This window comes from Neolamprologus brichardi, chromosome 4 (assembly GCF_056152115.1).
Source record: "Neolamprologus brichardi isolate AB-2024 chromosome 4, ASM5615211v1, whole genome shotgun sequence".
Lineage (NCBI taxonomy): Eukaryota > Metazoa > Chordata > Actinopteri > Cichliformes > Cichlidae > Neolamprologus > Neolamprologus brichardi.
The window spans coordinates 5,857,781-5,873,402 of NC_142107.1; the positions used below are offsets into that span (position 1 = coordinate 5,857,781).

The 15,622-nt window shown below is 40.5% G+C and overlaps 1 protein-coding gene across 2 annotated transcripts in view; it reads right to left on the reverse strand.

Annotated features, from left to right (window-relative positions):
- Positions 1-2,789: 2,789 nt before the first annotated feature.
- The window catches only part of grin2aa (glutamate receptor, ionotropic, N-methyl D-aspartate 2A, a), a 168,874-nt gene continuing 156,041 nt past the window's right edge, over positions 2,790-15,622 (reverse strand). For both annotated transcript variants that reach the window (XM_087839679.1, XM_006798054.3), the window contains exons 12-15: positions 14,020-14,109; positions 13,200-13,297; positions 10,267-10,505; positions 2,790-8,555 (exon numbers count right to left, since the gene is read on the reverse strand). In XM_087839679.1, the coding sequence (XP_087695805.1) occupies positions 6,624-8,555; positions 10,267-10,505; positions 13,200-13,297; positions 14,020-14,109 (2,359 nt within the window). In that variant the 3' untranslated portion in view covers positions 2,790-6,623. The remainder of the gene's footprint in view (positions 8,556-10,266; positions 10,506-13,199; positions 13,298-14,019; positions 14,110-15,622) is intronic.

Below are 15,622 nucleotides of genomic sequence, written 5' to 3' on the forward strand. Positions count from 1 at the left end.
GGATCATCTTTGACACAAATTTGAAAATCATCCAATTTTGAAAGGGCTATGCATGCTTTTAGAGCATCTGATCTGGACTGTAGTACCCTGTATACTGAATGACTGAGATCATTTTTATGATCTTGTGACTCACCATGCAATAGAGATTCTAGTGGCACCAGTTCCAATGACAGCCGGAAATTGTGGTAGACATGCTGTGTCCATACACTCCCTCAGATTATTAAGATCTGCTTCATAAGAAGTCCATCCAGCAGTTGAAGCCTATTTAGGAACTTTTAGGAATCCTTTTATTTCTTTATTTATCTTTACTCTTGAGCACTTTGGTTCTAAATCTCCTATACAAATAAAATGTACTTACTTTTGTTGAATTTATTTGTAAGTCTTTGTATGTCTGCTCTTTTTAATGTAGTCATTTTAAAACTTAATACAAAGTGAGCTGTTAAAGGGTTATACTCTAAGTATAAGTGTATTAGACACACACACACTCCAGTTCAACAAAAATGCTGTACGCTGTAAAGGGATGGTTTTCAGCATGAATTTCCCTAGTGGTAAGAACACAACTGAATTATCTTGCTTTGAGTTTCCAACTTTGTAGATTTGCTTCAAAATAAACTGATGTTATTTACTTTATATTTTTTATTTTAGGGCTACAGTATCTGCTGAAGCTCTTTGGGATATCTAAAAGCATTATGCAATTTGTATGTGATGCATGTTGCTAGCAGTCGAAATCAGGCAAGGACATCTGAAATGAAAATGTTACAACTGTATAAATTGTGGTGAAAGCCTGTGACAGGTGCAGTGCCTATTAACAGATGATGAAATGTTTATTTTGCAACCAGTAGATAATTTCCTATGACTCAAAGCCAAAGCTCTTTAACATTACAAATGTTTAAATTAAGCTGTAATAGCTATATGTTGATTAAAGAAAAACTATTAGATACACAATGGAAGATGTGCACATTAAACTAATCAAATTTGAAACCTATTTCAGTCTTTAAGGCTTTAAACTAGTCACGGTGAAATAAAATGCAATTTGTGAATACACAAGGATTTATTAAGATGTGAGCAATGATTGTGTTCTGGACATATATGATATGATCTGTGTAGTTTTGTGTATTATTTATCATCTGCATGTCAGTGATGGGAATAACGGCGTTACAAGTAACAGTGTTACTAACGGCGTTACTTTTTTCAGTAACGAGTAATCTAACTAATTACTATTTATATCGTTACAACGCCGTTACCGTTACTAACAATTGCCTGGTCATTAAATTTACACAATAGACAAAATAATAGAAATGTTTAAAGACTGTTAGTCTGGTTTAACTAGTAAAGCAGCAATTCAGATAAGATCATCTTTTTATGGAAAACAAATAACTAGTATAACTATTTTATTGAAATGAATCTGGGTGAGTCTGCAGACTTTCAGTGACTTTGTGGTTACAGTTTTAAGGCATTTACAAAAAACACACGAAATTCCAAATTTTTTGGATGCAAACTTTTAGCATAGCATATCAATCTCATCCTAACAAAAATCAAGTTAACATCGAGCATTGATGAGCTTATCCTGATCTTTCTAAACAAGAAAAGGAAGAAACTGAGATTTTGAGTTCATCCAAAGAAGGCAGCAGGTTTGATCCAGGAGCTGAAGCTGTATCACGTCTGCTTTCGTGCATATTTCAGGATGTCAGTGAGGCAGTTTGAGCTTTTATTGGCAGAGCTGCGAAATCATCTGAGGAGGCAGAGAAATCCTTTCAGATTGACCCGAAGCAGCATCTAGCTACGTGTCTGAGGTAAATAGTATTATTATTTTCATATCATTGTGTATTTAATACCCGTGCAGCTTCTCAGCTATGAGCTCATATGTTGCCAACATACATCTAATTGGTCAGATCTATTTATTCCCATAAAAATCTGAAAAGCTTGGTTTTGGGGAGTCCAAAGAATATTTTTTACGCACATAACATTTGGATTGATATCTGGGCAAAAACCTCCTCTTCTGTCCACTAGTCATTGATAATGAATGCAGATATTATAAAACTATGCTGTTGTCAGACAGTAGCCAGTGCTTCTGACACTGGATTTTGGAAAATACAATGGTTTTACTCACCCTAAGAACAGTTTATATGTTTATATGGATGCAATGAATGTCTGCTTAACCATGACTGGTCATAGACTGTACTAAACTCTTATCTCATATTTGCACAGTTGTTTGTAAACACCATCTTACAGAGATTACATAGAAATTAGCATGCTGTCATTTGTATACTCAAATTTTAGGCATTTTAGTATTAGCGCAAATTGCTATTCTTTATTAACCGATAAGTGAAACTACTGCTAAAAATCGTAAATCAAGAATTACAAAATGAATACGAGACTTTCTAAAGATGTAAAAACAGGTGGCAGGTGCACAGAGGAAGTAATTAATGATGGACATTGTAGGCAGCAACCCTTATTCCTGACATTCTTGATAAAAAATAAAAATAATCATATATTTGTAACCCAGCATGCACTGCCTTTGTTTATCTAACAGAAGTAGGGGTAATACCATTAGCTGTGAAAGGAATGGCTTTAGTGTAGAATCAGCTGTTATCTTCAACTTCCATATAAGGTGAGGAAGACGCAAAGCCTGTTGTGCTTACCGGGAATTTTGACAGGACAACAAACCTTGTGAATGGTGAAATTTTATTCTAGTCGCTCTACAGAGAGAGAGAGAGAGAGAAAGAAAGAAAGAGAGAGATAAACAGTGCCACTGTACAGAAGAGCTCTTGTGAAATTCACACAAAAAATATTGTTTTTACTCTTTATCATTTATAATTCTCCATGATGATGTATTTCAGTATGAATTTACAAGCGATGTATACAGGTGTCATTTCTAAATATATTCAAAATAGTTCCCTAAAAGTCTTTGAGGAAGTATGTTTTTTTTTCTTTAAAAAAAAATGAAAGAAAAGAAAGAAAAGCTATATTCTTACAGCAAACCATAAAGAAAGAGGTCTTGTATCTTTGGAGGGATAGCAGACTCAAAGTTGAGGGTTGCTTTTTTTTTCTTCTTCTTCTTCTATCTTCATTACAGTTGAAGTCCTGACTACACATGAAGGAGAGGGAAGAGAGAAGCAGAGCTGGTGATACAGTAATTCTCACCTGCCATTGGAGGAAGAGCACAGATGTCCCACCAAAATAAGCCCAGCCCTGACCCGTGACCAACCACTCTACTAGCCAAAAACATGGCCTGATAATGACCAGCCAGCCAATGAGAAAGTTGCACTGGGGTCAGGTCTTTAACCTCCCCCCCGAAACAGCAGCAGCATCTTCATTGTGTTAAACACAGATATATTTTTTTTCCTCTCAAATATGTATATACTCATCACACCTGGTTACAACGCATTAGTGATCATAACATCATAACAAAAATATCAAACGAAGAAAAGAAACAAAACATTAAAGTTGTTACATCTGGGGTTGCATGCCATCACCTCATTAGTTATCATTAAATGTAATTAAAATACATTTTTGCCATTAAAAAATAGCAGGGTTGTCATCACAAGGGTGTGTCTGAGAGTGTGTGTGTGCGTGTGTGTTTCTTTGTGTATGTTTGAACAGAAAACATCATCAGTTTACATGACAGTTCTGTAAAAGTAGAACAAACGAACAAATTGCGATGAGTTCATAAAACGCAAGGGTGCCATTTGATATTTTTCTTTTTTTTTTTACATGTGCATATTGTTCACTTGTCAGCTCACACAAGCAGCATGTGGAGATAAATATGATAGTAATAAATATGTAGATAAGATGCAAAAAAAAAAAAAAAAGAGAGAGAGAAAAGGACAAATCTTGCTCTTCAGTCAACACTGGGTAAGCTGATTGGGAAGCTAGGGGGAGATTCACTGCGGTATTCCAAGAGTACAAAAAGGGCGATATGACAGTGGTTAAAAATGGAGCTTCAATCGAAACACAGTGGCTAATGCAGTCAACTGCCATTCAAAGTCATGGAGAGGAGGAACTATAAGGGTGGCGTTTCAGATTTTGGATGTTTAAGAAACATCCTTCGTTCTGTGAAGGGTGCTCAGCTTAGTGTGAAGTGGAGCTGCATACAGCACATCCACACACTGGGAAAACAATCTAAGCCCCCCTCTCACCCGACCCCTACCGCTGTCCCTTCACTCCCTCCTTCGTTTCCTCTTCTATCTTTGCTTGGGTTGCATGAGCTCAGGCAGAGAGCTGAACTGGAAGACCTTGGACTGGTAAACATCAAAAAGAGAAAAGTTTGATTCTGCCTTATGGCCGCTTCTTCTTCGTCTTTTTTCCCCCTTCTTTTTTTTTTCCTACAAAAAAAACGAAACAAAAAGAAATTCTGCGGCACATCCTACAGCTCTTGCTACTGTTATTAACGTCGCCCTAAAACGTACAGAATCATCCTGAGGTATATTATTTGAAGCAATTTTGGCTTTTGTAAATCTAATCAATCAAGCAAATCAGTCAGTTAAGGTCGTTACATGACTTTTTTCTTTAGACAGTACATTTTATAAAGCATGATGCTACCAAGGAAAAAAAAATCTATGCGTGTGCAAGTCTTTTTCAGTTTAGTGTTGTCAAAGAAAAAAAAAGGAATAAACGAAAAAAAAATACACAATCAGATTAGGAATCAAATGTTCTGGTTAAAAACTTCAAGCTTACCCAAGTTCTGCCATGCGCGCACACACGACTTTTTCCATGCCAATGGATGGATACGTAATTGATGACCACATAACACCCATCCCATCCCGCATCCCTCCCAAACAACGCTTCGAAGGTAAACAAGGGATCCGTCCCAGTCTTCACATCCTCAAAAGCCCTGGTTTGTTGTAAATCAACAGTTCCACACAAAGTTAAATCATCGAAAATTCTGATCGTGATCCCAAGCTAAACTGTAGAGGCTGGACGAACCAACCAAAGTTCAATTTTTAGTACAGAAAATGATTCAGATTAGCTCTATAGACATCAAACACTCCAGCGATGTCATATTGATGGAGAAAGGGAAGAAGGAAAGATGAAAGAAGGAAGGAATCATTGGTGTTTTTCATAGCTAATACCCTGTTTCTCAGTGGCGTGGATAATAAAATAATAATTAATAAAAAAAACCTAACACATTATTGCCCACCAAAAACAAGGTGATGGTGGTGGAAACAGCTGCGCTTAACCTTTTTTATTTTGTTTATCTCCTCTTTGCTCTCTTCCCTTCCACCTTTACCTCAATCATGACAGATTTACTAAGTAAGAGGGTCGAGGATCACCACGTGATGGTGCACACAGCCATCCACCGCATCCGGCAAGACGCAGCTACTTTCAGAAAAATGTAAAATATGTCTGAGAGTGTATATGTGTATTTTCTCTTCTCCGACACAGAATGAAATCAACACATGCAAAATAATCTGCTACTCATGAAGGTATTTTTCAGTAAGCTTTGTTGTTTTTTCTTTTAGGTTTTTTTTTTTTTTCAAAAGCAAATGTGGGAGGTTTAAACTAATGGCTATTGTGCTACCAAATAAGCAAACACTAAAATCCTACATAGGGGGATCCGGATGCCAGAATCCCTAAGAAATCTTATAGTTCAAGAGAATAAAAGCAATACTTCGCAATTATTGTTTGTTTTTTTGTGCAGAGCCACAAATGAAATGCCCATCAAGTGCCTTAGGTTTCCCTGCTCGTCTGTCCTTTTCTATCAGTCATTTTGTCAGCATGCCTTTTATCTGTCAGTCTGTAAACAATATTCATTAAAAGCACCTGCATTGCTCTCAGCTTCTCATCACTGTCGCGTCCCTCAGCGTGGGCTGAACATACAAAGTCGTATTCTGAACAAGAACACGCTATCAAACAGCCACAAACTATTTGATGCTCCACTATGTGCCACTTAGCCAATCACTTCCTTCCTCACTCTCTCTCTCCTCTTCCACTGCCAGGTGTCTTAGTGCCCATATTTGTCAGCATAACAAGCAGCAGACCGTTGGACTAGCTCTCTGTGACGCCCCTGCCCTCCTGGGATGCCTCCATGTCTGGCCTGCCCATCTGGTCTTTCTGTCAAGCCTTTTCTCTTCAGCTGGTGAGCTCTAAGGTTGACAGTGAAGGTGGAAAGGAACACGGCAAGAAGGAAGGTGGACAGTGGCTAAAGAGCTTCCTCTCGCTTCCTTTAATTCCACTGTCATATAATTCCTCTCATCCTCCTCGCAAATTTGAATGCCAAATCAACTGATTCCTTTCTGAAAGCTATTGCAGGGAGCCCTGTGTTACTCTAACGTATACGGTACCATATTGGTTCCACTTATGGGGCTATGTCGTTTTCTACTCCTAAAAACCTAGGGATTAATGATTACCCTCCTCTTTACACAAGGATACCTTATGGCAGAGTGCTGGCCCTATAGCTGTCTCACTGGTACATGGGAGAGAATGGATAGAAATGGTGATATCAAGAGAGTAGTAGTAATACCGTCATACCCAAGTGGGCACAAGTTCGTTTGGATTACAATGTTGAAGAGAAGAAATCGTAGTGTGGCTATGGCATCCCTTATTGGATAACATAGTTGATAAATTATAATACAAACCCAGAGAGGAGTAAGAAGGAGAGAACATATTATTTCTTATATCAACTAAACATCTGACTCCAGACTGGGAATTTTTTTATACACCCGTCTATTGCTGAACTGGGCTGAGTTTAGGACGCCACGTGGGGCTGGGTATGCACTAGTCTTATTGGCTGAGTAAGGCATCGCATGCTCTTTATTGTACATGTCATTAGCTATCCGCCCATCCCGTGAGCAAAATGAAGTGGTGGATTTAACAGAAGAGCGGAGATTGTTCGCATCGTTGCGTGTATTGATGGGAGCCACTGAAAGCTGTTGGTAAATATCAGAGGAGCTACGCCCATGGACCAGTCTGCTGCTGGTGTCATCCCTCAGCGAATGACTGAGAAAAGGGTTTTCCGAGCCATGGGCCGGGTACAGGGACTTGCTCCTCTTGCTCTCCTCTAGGTTGTGGTTAAACAGCATGGACTTGGACCCAGTGCCAAAGAGTCTGCCAGAGTAGGGACGCATACCAAAGAGGTTCGCATAGTGCGAGTCAGACGTGGAGTCCAAGAAGCGATCCTTCTCCTTGAGGCTGACACTGCGTGCCGGTCGGCCCAGATCTACATCTTTGGGCTTTTCAAGCATGATGTTGTCAAAGGAGTGCTGACGACTCAGCCTCAAGCGATTTCTTTTTTGGACATGCGGCCCATCTGTCTGTGGCCAGTACAGACCAAACATTTCATCCGGTTGCTGCTGCTGTTGGTGATGCATGGTAGGGCTGACCAAAGGGTCTGCAAGGAGCTGGTCCTCACTAATGTCATACAGGTTGGCCGTGTGGAGGCACGCTTCACACCGATTATAAGGTGAACGTGTGCCCGAAGCTGAGGCAGAACCAGTAGAGGAGTACGGTCCTGCAGGTGGGTAGCTAGCAGTCACTTTGGATAAGCAGGAACGGCAGTGTGTCTGTTTGTAGCGATCAATGGATTCATGCGGGGACAGGTTTTTCTCTTTTAGGTTGTAGTGTTTTGAGTAGGTTGGATCTGGTAGAAGATCTGAGTCTGTATGATGCAAAGGCGAGGAGTTCAGATGAATAATGGGCTGCTCACACTTCCTATAGTTGTCGCTGTGGTCGGAGTAGATTTCGGGGTATTCCAAATCGTCCGCAGCAAGACCGCGGCTCTCACGGTAGTGAATGGGGTCTGAGTGGAGGCTCAGCTCCCGGTCTGAGTCGATAGTGTAGATTTTCTCTCCTCCTCCTCCTCTCCCAGTTTGGTTGGTTCCGCCGCTGACCTGCTTAGTCTTTAAGTAGGACAGCTCCACCTCACTGCAATCCCTTGGGTATTTTGGCGTCACCGATCTTTTTTTTAAGTTGTCCTTGGGCTTCAGGTGCTTGTTGTTTTCTGGGTCTTTGTAGGAGGCTGCTCTACTAGAACAGTCTGAAATGTCAGAATGGGCTGCATCTTCAGGGAGGTACCGCTGCGTCTTCATTGACATTCGTGGGTCTGGCATCAGCATGTCAGGCATCGGCGAGGGCCCGGGTGGTACTGAGCGAACAGTGTCCACCGACTTCTTCCACAGTGCGCGTTGCGGTTTTGCGTTAGTCTGGACTGCGTCAGCACTTACTGCTACCTCCACTGTGTTGGGATTGGCGTCATTCAGGGTCAAAGGATGCTGACCTCCCTGGAAGATATAGTTGTTAAGATGATCTTTGTGGCGGTTAGCGAGATAGGACTGCAGGTCGCCAGCATCCCCGTAGATCATATCTTTGGGGGCATAGCTTCGGTTGTCAGCATAGATGAAGTTCCCCTTCTCTGCCATCATGTCCATGATCATAGGACCAGCTGAGTGCATGAACTCTCTCTTGGGCGAGTTCATGCGGGAGCCACCCAGGTTAGACATGTTGGTCATCTGTTTGGCCGACTTAATGAGCTTCAGCATTTTGTCCTGGGGGCTAAAGTCCAGGTCTGTCTTTTTCTTCATGTCAATGTGAACTCCATGGATGCAACTCCAGATTCCCTGCATAGACATACATGGATGAAGAAGAAGGAAGGGAGAGGTGAAAAAGGAAGGAGAAATGAAAAGGGCGGGAATGAGATGCACAGAATCCAATGCAAAATTAGTCACCCACTGTAACCATGTAATTGTAATGCAAGTACAGTTTGAAAGCATATTCAGTTTATCTTTCTTTCATTATAAAACACATTTGTACATATTTGTATAAAACAAAATAAAAAATTAGAACCAAAACATTAAATATTACATTAAAAATTCTCTAATAGCATCTGTCAACAATAAGGGGACACACACATTCACAAATTCTTTAACTCTCAGCAGTCCAAATCAGTAAGATGTCGAAAATTCATTAATGAGGTTAGATGTCTAATATCTCCAAAATCTCTCTTAGAAGTATTCACAATGTGACATAAGCCTCATGTAAGCAAAGCAGTAAACAACAAAAACTACCATCAGTTTAACTTTTGAACCTTAAGACAAACTATTGAATGAGCAAGTACTGAGTAAACAACAGCTGACAGTTAAATGTCTAAAACAGCCAAAGAGCTGTTTATAAAAGAACAAAAAACCCTTTCACTACTGTGACAACTTACTAGTTCACAAATTCATTCTCATTTCATTCATTTATGTCCCGAAATCAAACAACCTTTTGGTTCAATACACACTTTGCAAAGCTTATCGTGACAAAACGGGCAATTAAGGTTGTATTTTGTTTTAAATTACTATTAAGAATGGCTTTGAAGTAACAAGTGCATGAACATCACTCTTAACTTTCACATACACAGCTTTAAAATGAGAGCAAAGAAACGTGCTGCTTTTAGAGATACACGTCTCCATTGTATGTTCATATACACAATAAGGGACAATGCTGACCTTTTAACAAAATGAGAGAAAATAAATTGATTTGGCATGAGCTGCCATCATTTTACCCCCCAAAAAACATGTTGCAATTAGGATCTATTAGGATCTATCTTGTCGATATTCAGGTCCGCCTCGTGATCCCTCCCCCCGCGCTCCTGCCTCTCATCCTCCTTTGTATTGCTGTCCCTCCTTTTCCTTGCTTAACTCAGTTTCTTAGCTTATCAGCAGCTTTCTTTCCCTGCCCGTATGTGTGCATGTTTGCTCTTTTCTTTTATTCCGCTGACAGAAAATAGAACTAAGAGAGAGCTGTCTGACCCCAATAATACATTATTAGCCCACGAGTATAGCTGCAGTCTTCACTGCAGCTCACCGCCTTGGACACATCCGCTGTTAACCCTCTAAGCTGCTACTTTTTCACCGAAAGCACCTCTTTTGTCTGTTTGTTTTTCAAGCAGCTTAAACTAAAGATCACATGAAACAGCAAAAGCTGTTTTTAACCCTATGGTGTGCAGCTATAGAACAAACCACCATGCTAGTAGATGGCTGTAATGCAGAAGTATGTAAAGTGAGAGATGGACGACACAGTAACAGTAGTGATCATGAAGTTCATTCAAGTTGTGCTTCGGCTGAAAGCGGATGGTTGTTTTGCAATTAGGGTTAGTGAATCAGCAGCAGTAATATATCAGAGTCAAAATCATCGCTTCAGTAGAGCGACTTTTTGGGGGATAAAATGATTTAACCAAAAATTTACTTTCCAGCTGACTCCTGCAGTGGAAATGCAAAAAGCTCCTCAACGATTCATAGAGAATTTCATTTTTATGCAACCTAGCTACTTACAAAAATGGGTGCTTACCCGACTGATGCTGAAAAGAAGACCCGGCTTGCCGGAGCAGACCCCAGTGAAGCAGTATCTAAGCCTCCAGTAGAAGAGATGCTCAGAGACAAAGGTAATGAGGGAAAGCCCCATGGCTGTGGCCAGCATGTAGAAGACCCCTGCCATGTTGTCAATATCCAGCTGACTGGACATCACCTCATTCTTCTCATTGTGGCAAATTCCTGTGAGCCACTGGGCTTCTAGCTCCTCCATTTCACCTGAAAGGAAAACAACAAATCCTTTACCAAATAGCTCAAAAACATAATGGCATACATGATTTCCATGTTTAGACAAGTCAGAAATTTACTGTTAACTTAAAAGCTGCTGCAAATTTATTTTAGGCCAACGGTGAGATCCTTGATACAGACAGAAACTGAGGATTGTATGGCGTGCAGTATTGCCATGCTCTGCAAACCGCTTTGCAACCCACTACTTCAACAACTGCACTTTCCTATTCTGTGTTGCACATAATCAATGTCATACTTGGTGTTCTGCGCTGGGACCTCACTGTAGCCCTCCCTCCTAATTTTCCTACAACAGAGTCACAGAGTACAGCCAAATATAAATTCTTGCAGTTAAAAATAATCATTTTCTTTTGACTAGTGGTCCTGAATGAACTCTAATTGAGCATAAAGAATGTAGATACTGCATTTCTACCCTAGAAAGGCAATCTATAAATTCAATGGCTGGTAGCACCTTTATATTCTGTCACTTGTCACTAGGCTTACCGTCTCCTCTATGTTGGCCAACAGGGCAAGGATATGTTTTTTAAATGTGGATAAAAAAAGGTACAAAGGACTAAAGACCTTATCTTTCCTCATTTCTTACTCTATGTTCCTTTCCCTCTGTTCCCCCTCTTTTTCCGGCTTCCTCTGTGACATTTGGCGCGTGGCTAATCCAATCGGTGTCATTCAGGGCCGGATAACTAAGGCTGCTAGTGGGAAAGACAAATATCATGGTGGTGTTCAGCTAGATGTCTTTGGGGTGCAGACTCAATAAGACATCATTAGCCTGTTGGTACAACTGAAGAACATTTATCTCATGTCAGACTTGCAAATACATGACTAGACGTAGCCATGCTACCTTTTAAATGAAATTATGGCATGCCGAGAACTGGCTTCAAAAGCAAATTAAGGTGAATGACATCTTTGGGTATCAACAGGTGACTTTGTCTCCTCTTTTTGTTTAATCCATTCAAGGGAAAGGCTGCTGCTCTTTCTCCAGAGGGGAAACTATTGCTGAAATTCAGATTTTGTTCTCGTTTCAGTAGTCACATGGCTCAAGCTATAGTCTGGTGTTCAGTCGGTTGGAACACAGGAACACAAGTCCCTACAAGTTGGGTTTAAAAAACATGGAGCATGGAGCAGCTCAGACTTTATGTGTCAGTCCAGTTCAGCAGATTCTTTCAAAATTTGTATCTATGTTTTACAATAAGCCTACCTCATAAATTAAGATTAAACCATTCCTGAATGTAACTTGATGATATGAAATGCAATGAAAAATGCATATGTTCAGCACTGTGCTTTATGTAGAATGGGGAAAAAATGGTAAGAGCACAAGTGTGGAGAACTTGCATACCACTGCCAAACAGGTCCTGCTAAGACAACAGGACGTTACAGTTTTCTAATTATATGTATTTTTTGTGAACATTTGTTGTTGTTTTTAAAAACCACTACACGAAGTGTGGCACTGGTTTCCAGACCACCTCCTTTTTTGTCTCTTTTCCTTCTTCACCTCCCTTCCCTCTCTACTTTTCTCCAGATTAATCTTCTCTTTGTCTCTTCCTTGCCCATGAAATGCCATATGCTTTCCGCCCACATTCTGTCTATCTGATCATGTAGCATCTGCCGAGACAACAAGTCACTGTCATCTATCAAGTACCTGCCCTTCTGTCACTTCCCATCTCTACCAGACACACTTGCTTTCCTTGTCTTGCTCTTGTCCCATGCCCTGTGCCTCATCCTCTTTTCTTTTTTTTACCTCTCTCTGACCTCCGTGCACGCTGCCTCTTTTCTGACGCTGTCATCACTATTTCATTCATTTCTCCTTCCTCTTGTTACACAAACTTTCTTTTTAGGTCTTTGTCTTGTGCCATTTCCTTTTATCCCTCTCACTTGCTCTTTTCACCTTTATCTTTATCTTTTTGGCATTTGTCTTTCTCTTTGTGTGTGTGTGTTTGTGGGTGGGTGGGGGTGCACAACAACTAGTTTAAACCAGAAGCTATTAACATGGTGCAAAGAAGTATGAAGAGATTGGACTGCAAAGAAGTATTAATTATCAGGAGAAGATAAGGCAAAACAAAAACACAGAGCCTGATTTCTATCAAAATTATCCAGCTATAGAAACATGATGGAGTGTGGCCTGCATGCTCAGAAGCCCTGATAAGACTCAGTTAGAGGGGATTATTGTGACACCAATGTTCATTTAATCAACTTCAGTGCACTTACTGTGAGTGGCTGTGAACGCTCGCATCAGCAAAACGCTTTCGATGTAAAATGTAAATGAATCTTGTCACTAAGAGCTCTGGCTGTCTCGCGTTCGCGCTGTTTTGCAGTATAGAAATTTGTTTAAGTAAAAACTTTTGAGGCAACTGTAATAAAGGAATCTGGTAATTCAGATAGAGTACATACACACATACACACACATCTGGTGCTGCAGAGAGGAATACATTAGAATAACTTACACACTCTGCCCTCTGTTTAGAGCAGCCTTTGTCTCCAGAATAACATCAAAGGACTATTTATACTTCACTGCCTTCCCTTTGTGTTGTCAGGCACAGACAAGGCAGCAGAGATGTTTGCATGTGAGTGTGTGGTGGCTGAATTACAGGACTGGTAGTGTAACCTTTTGCCTTTGTGGGTAGTGTCATGCACTTTGAATTTGTATGAGAGTGCTGTGTATGTGTTTCTCACCATCGCCGATAATTGCTAGGATAGCCAGGTCCACCTGTCGTTTCCAGTAGGAACCTTTTTGTAGAGCAATCCCATACCCGGTGGTAGCAAAGATGTACCTGAAATACACATGCACACATACACAAATATAGCGTATAGCGTAACTCTAATTACAAATGTCTTCAATAACATGCAACCTCCTCATTTTGCTAGTAAAATGGGAAATGGGTGAAGCAATTATTGAAACAGGGCAAAAAAGAGTTTGTACAATTCTAATAATCTTCAAAGTCAACATTTGGTACGACCACCTTTATTCTTCAACACAGCCTGACCTCTCTTAGGCAACTTTCTTGCTATTTCTTTAAGTAGTCTTCAGGAATAGTTCTTCAGGCTTCTTGAAGGTCAAAGTTCCTCTTTGGATGTTGACTTCCTTTTCTTCTGTTCTCTGTCAGCATGATCCCACATTATGTTCCACTGTTTTCTCCTCCCCGTCTGCTTTACTGCATCGGTAGTGTCTTTGGGATCATTATCACGTGGCATAACATGGAAAGTGAGGTCATACTTTCCAACAAGATCAACAAAATTTTGCACTCCCCTCTAAAGACAATTTTGCCAATTATTTGTGTACATGTTTAATTGTGAAACCACTCTATTAAGCTACAAAGAAAGTTTTCTAAATTAAGAGACAGCGGATAGAGTCAGCCACTACCGCTAATGTTTAGCTTAAGCTAATATGAGGCTTCAGTTCAGTAAGTAACATGCTTTTAATGAGTAATAATTTTTTCAATGATTACTCATTGAAGGATTACTCTACAAATAACTGAATTATAGCGATAGTTACCCGCTACCAATGGTCACCAGCTTACATCCCTCATCTCTACCGGCCATGTAGTTCAGCACTGCAGCGTCATAGATGAAGGCATCCAGCTTGCTGCGGGGCGAGAGAGAGAAAACAAAACAAAACAAAAACAAAAAAACAGGCAAAAAACAGACAAATAAAGGGAAATGGTAAGACGTTTTGTCTTTTTTTAAAGCGAGTCAGTGAGAAGTGAAGAGATGAAAAAGAAAACAGAAGATGCCCTTTTTTGGGTTTTTTTTAAGAACGTGTTGCTTGCAGATCAATTTTAAAGCGTTAAATCATCTCCAATAGGACTGCAACCCAAGCATAACCAAACACACAGAGGACACAGTGGGGAGTGGTGGCGGTTCAATACACCACGCTTCACTGATGATAGGACCTTGGAGGCGCCTGGACGACCTAAACAAACTTTAGACAGACTCAAACATTTACACTGTCTCGCTTTTCACACTCGCACACACAAGGACTCATAAATAAGTGGGCTGCAAAGTGGAAAGTTGAAGCTCCCGCACTTCAACTGACATTTTCAATGTAACGGATGCCGTTAGTATCCACTGCTCTGTTACCATCTCATTGCCTGTAAATGCTCACACACACACACACACACACATACACATACACACACACATATAGAGCCCCGCTAATAGTGCAGTGACTGGTTGGCATTTACTGAATGTCACATGCAGTCCTCTAACGGAGACTCACAGCCGATAGTTTAGCTGTGTAATTAGCTTAACCCAGCACTGGCTCCATCCACACGCAAGCTGTGTATCCAAACGTGGGGGAACCAGGAGTGTGTGTCAGCAAGTGTGTGCGACTGAACAGATGAAAGTGTGCACTGGTGCATTTCTGTAAGCAGGGATTTGTTTGTGCATGTTTGCAGATGCTAGCCAGACACGCTGTAGCTCACGTGAATTGGACGGCAATTCAGCCACCACTTATCTGCCACACGTTCATGACGGTGAAAGATTGTAAAACATTTTCTTGCCAGATTACATCTACACCTTTAAATGAACACTGAGTGTCACTCTGAGTTTTCTTTTACTATTGCAGGACATCTCTCTGCAGTGTAGCCTACATAACATAAGGTGTTTAAACTATCATGAAACAACAAAGACAAGTATCATTAGCTGAATCCACAACATAAATGCTAAGAATCTGGCAAACCGTGAAATGTTAATGATTAACAACATCACTGTGAAACTGAATTGGCTGTGTTAATGTGCCCCAAAGGGGGGTTTTAACCTTTGAATAATCAGCTGTAACAATTTGCCAAAAAATTCCATTTGTCAAAAGTCTAAAGAGTATTTGAGTCACATAAAATATTGTTATTGGCATTCTTTCCTGGTTTTCATAGAGTTCTTTATATTATTTTTTGTCTTCATTTGTTTTTGTCCACTATGGCAGTGTTTCCCAACCAGGTGTGCTGTGGAAGACTATCTGGTTCCACCTGATTAGTACTCTAAGCGATCGGCGTGAGTAACGGGCAGAACAATTACATTCTATTCCACTAGAGGGCAGTACAACTAACTGCTCCAATTAAATGGGTCGCCAACTGCCAGTAAAACAGAAGAAACCGAATAGT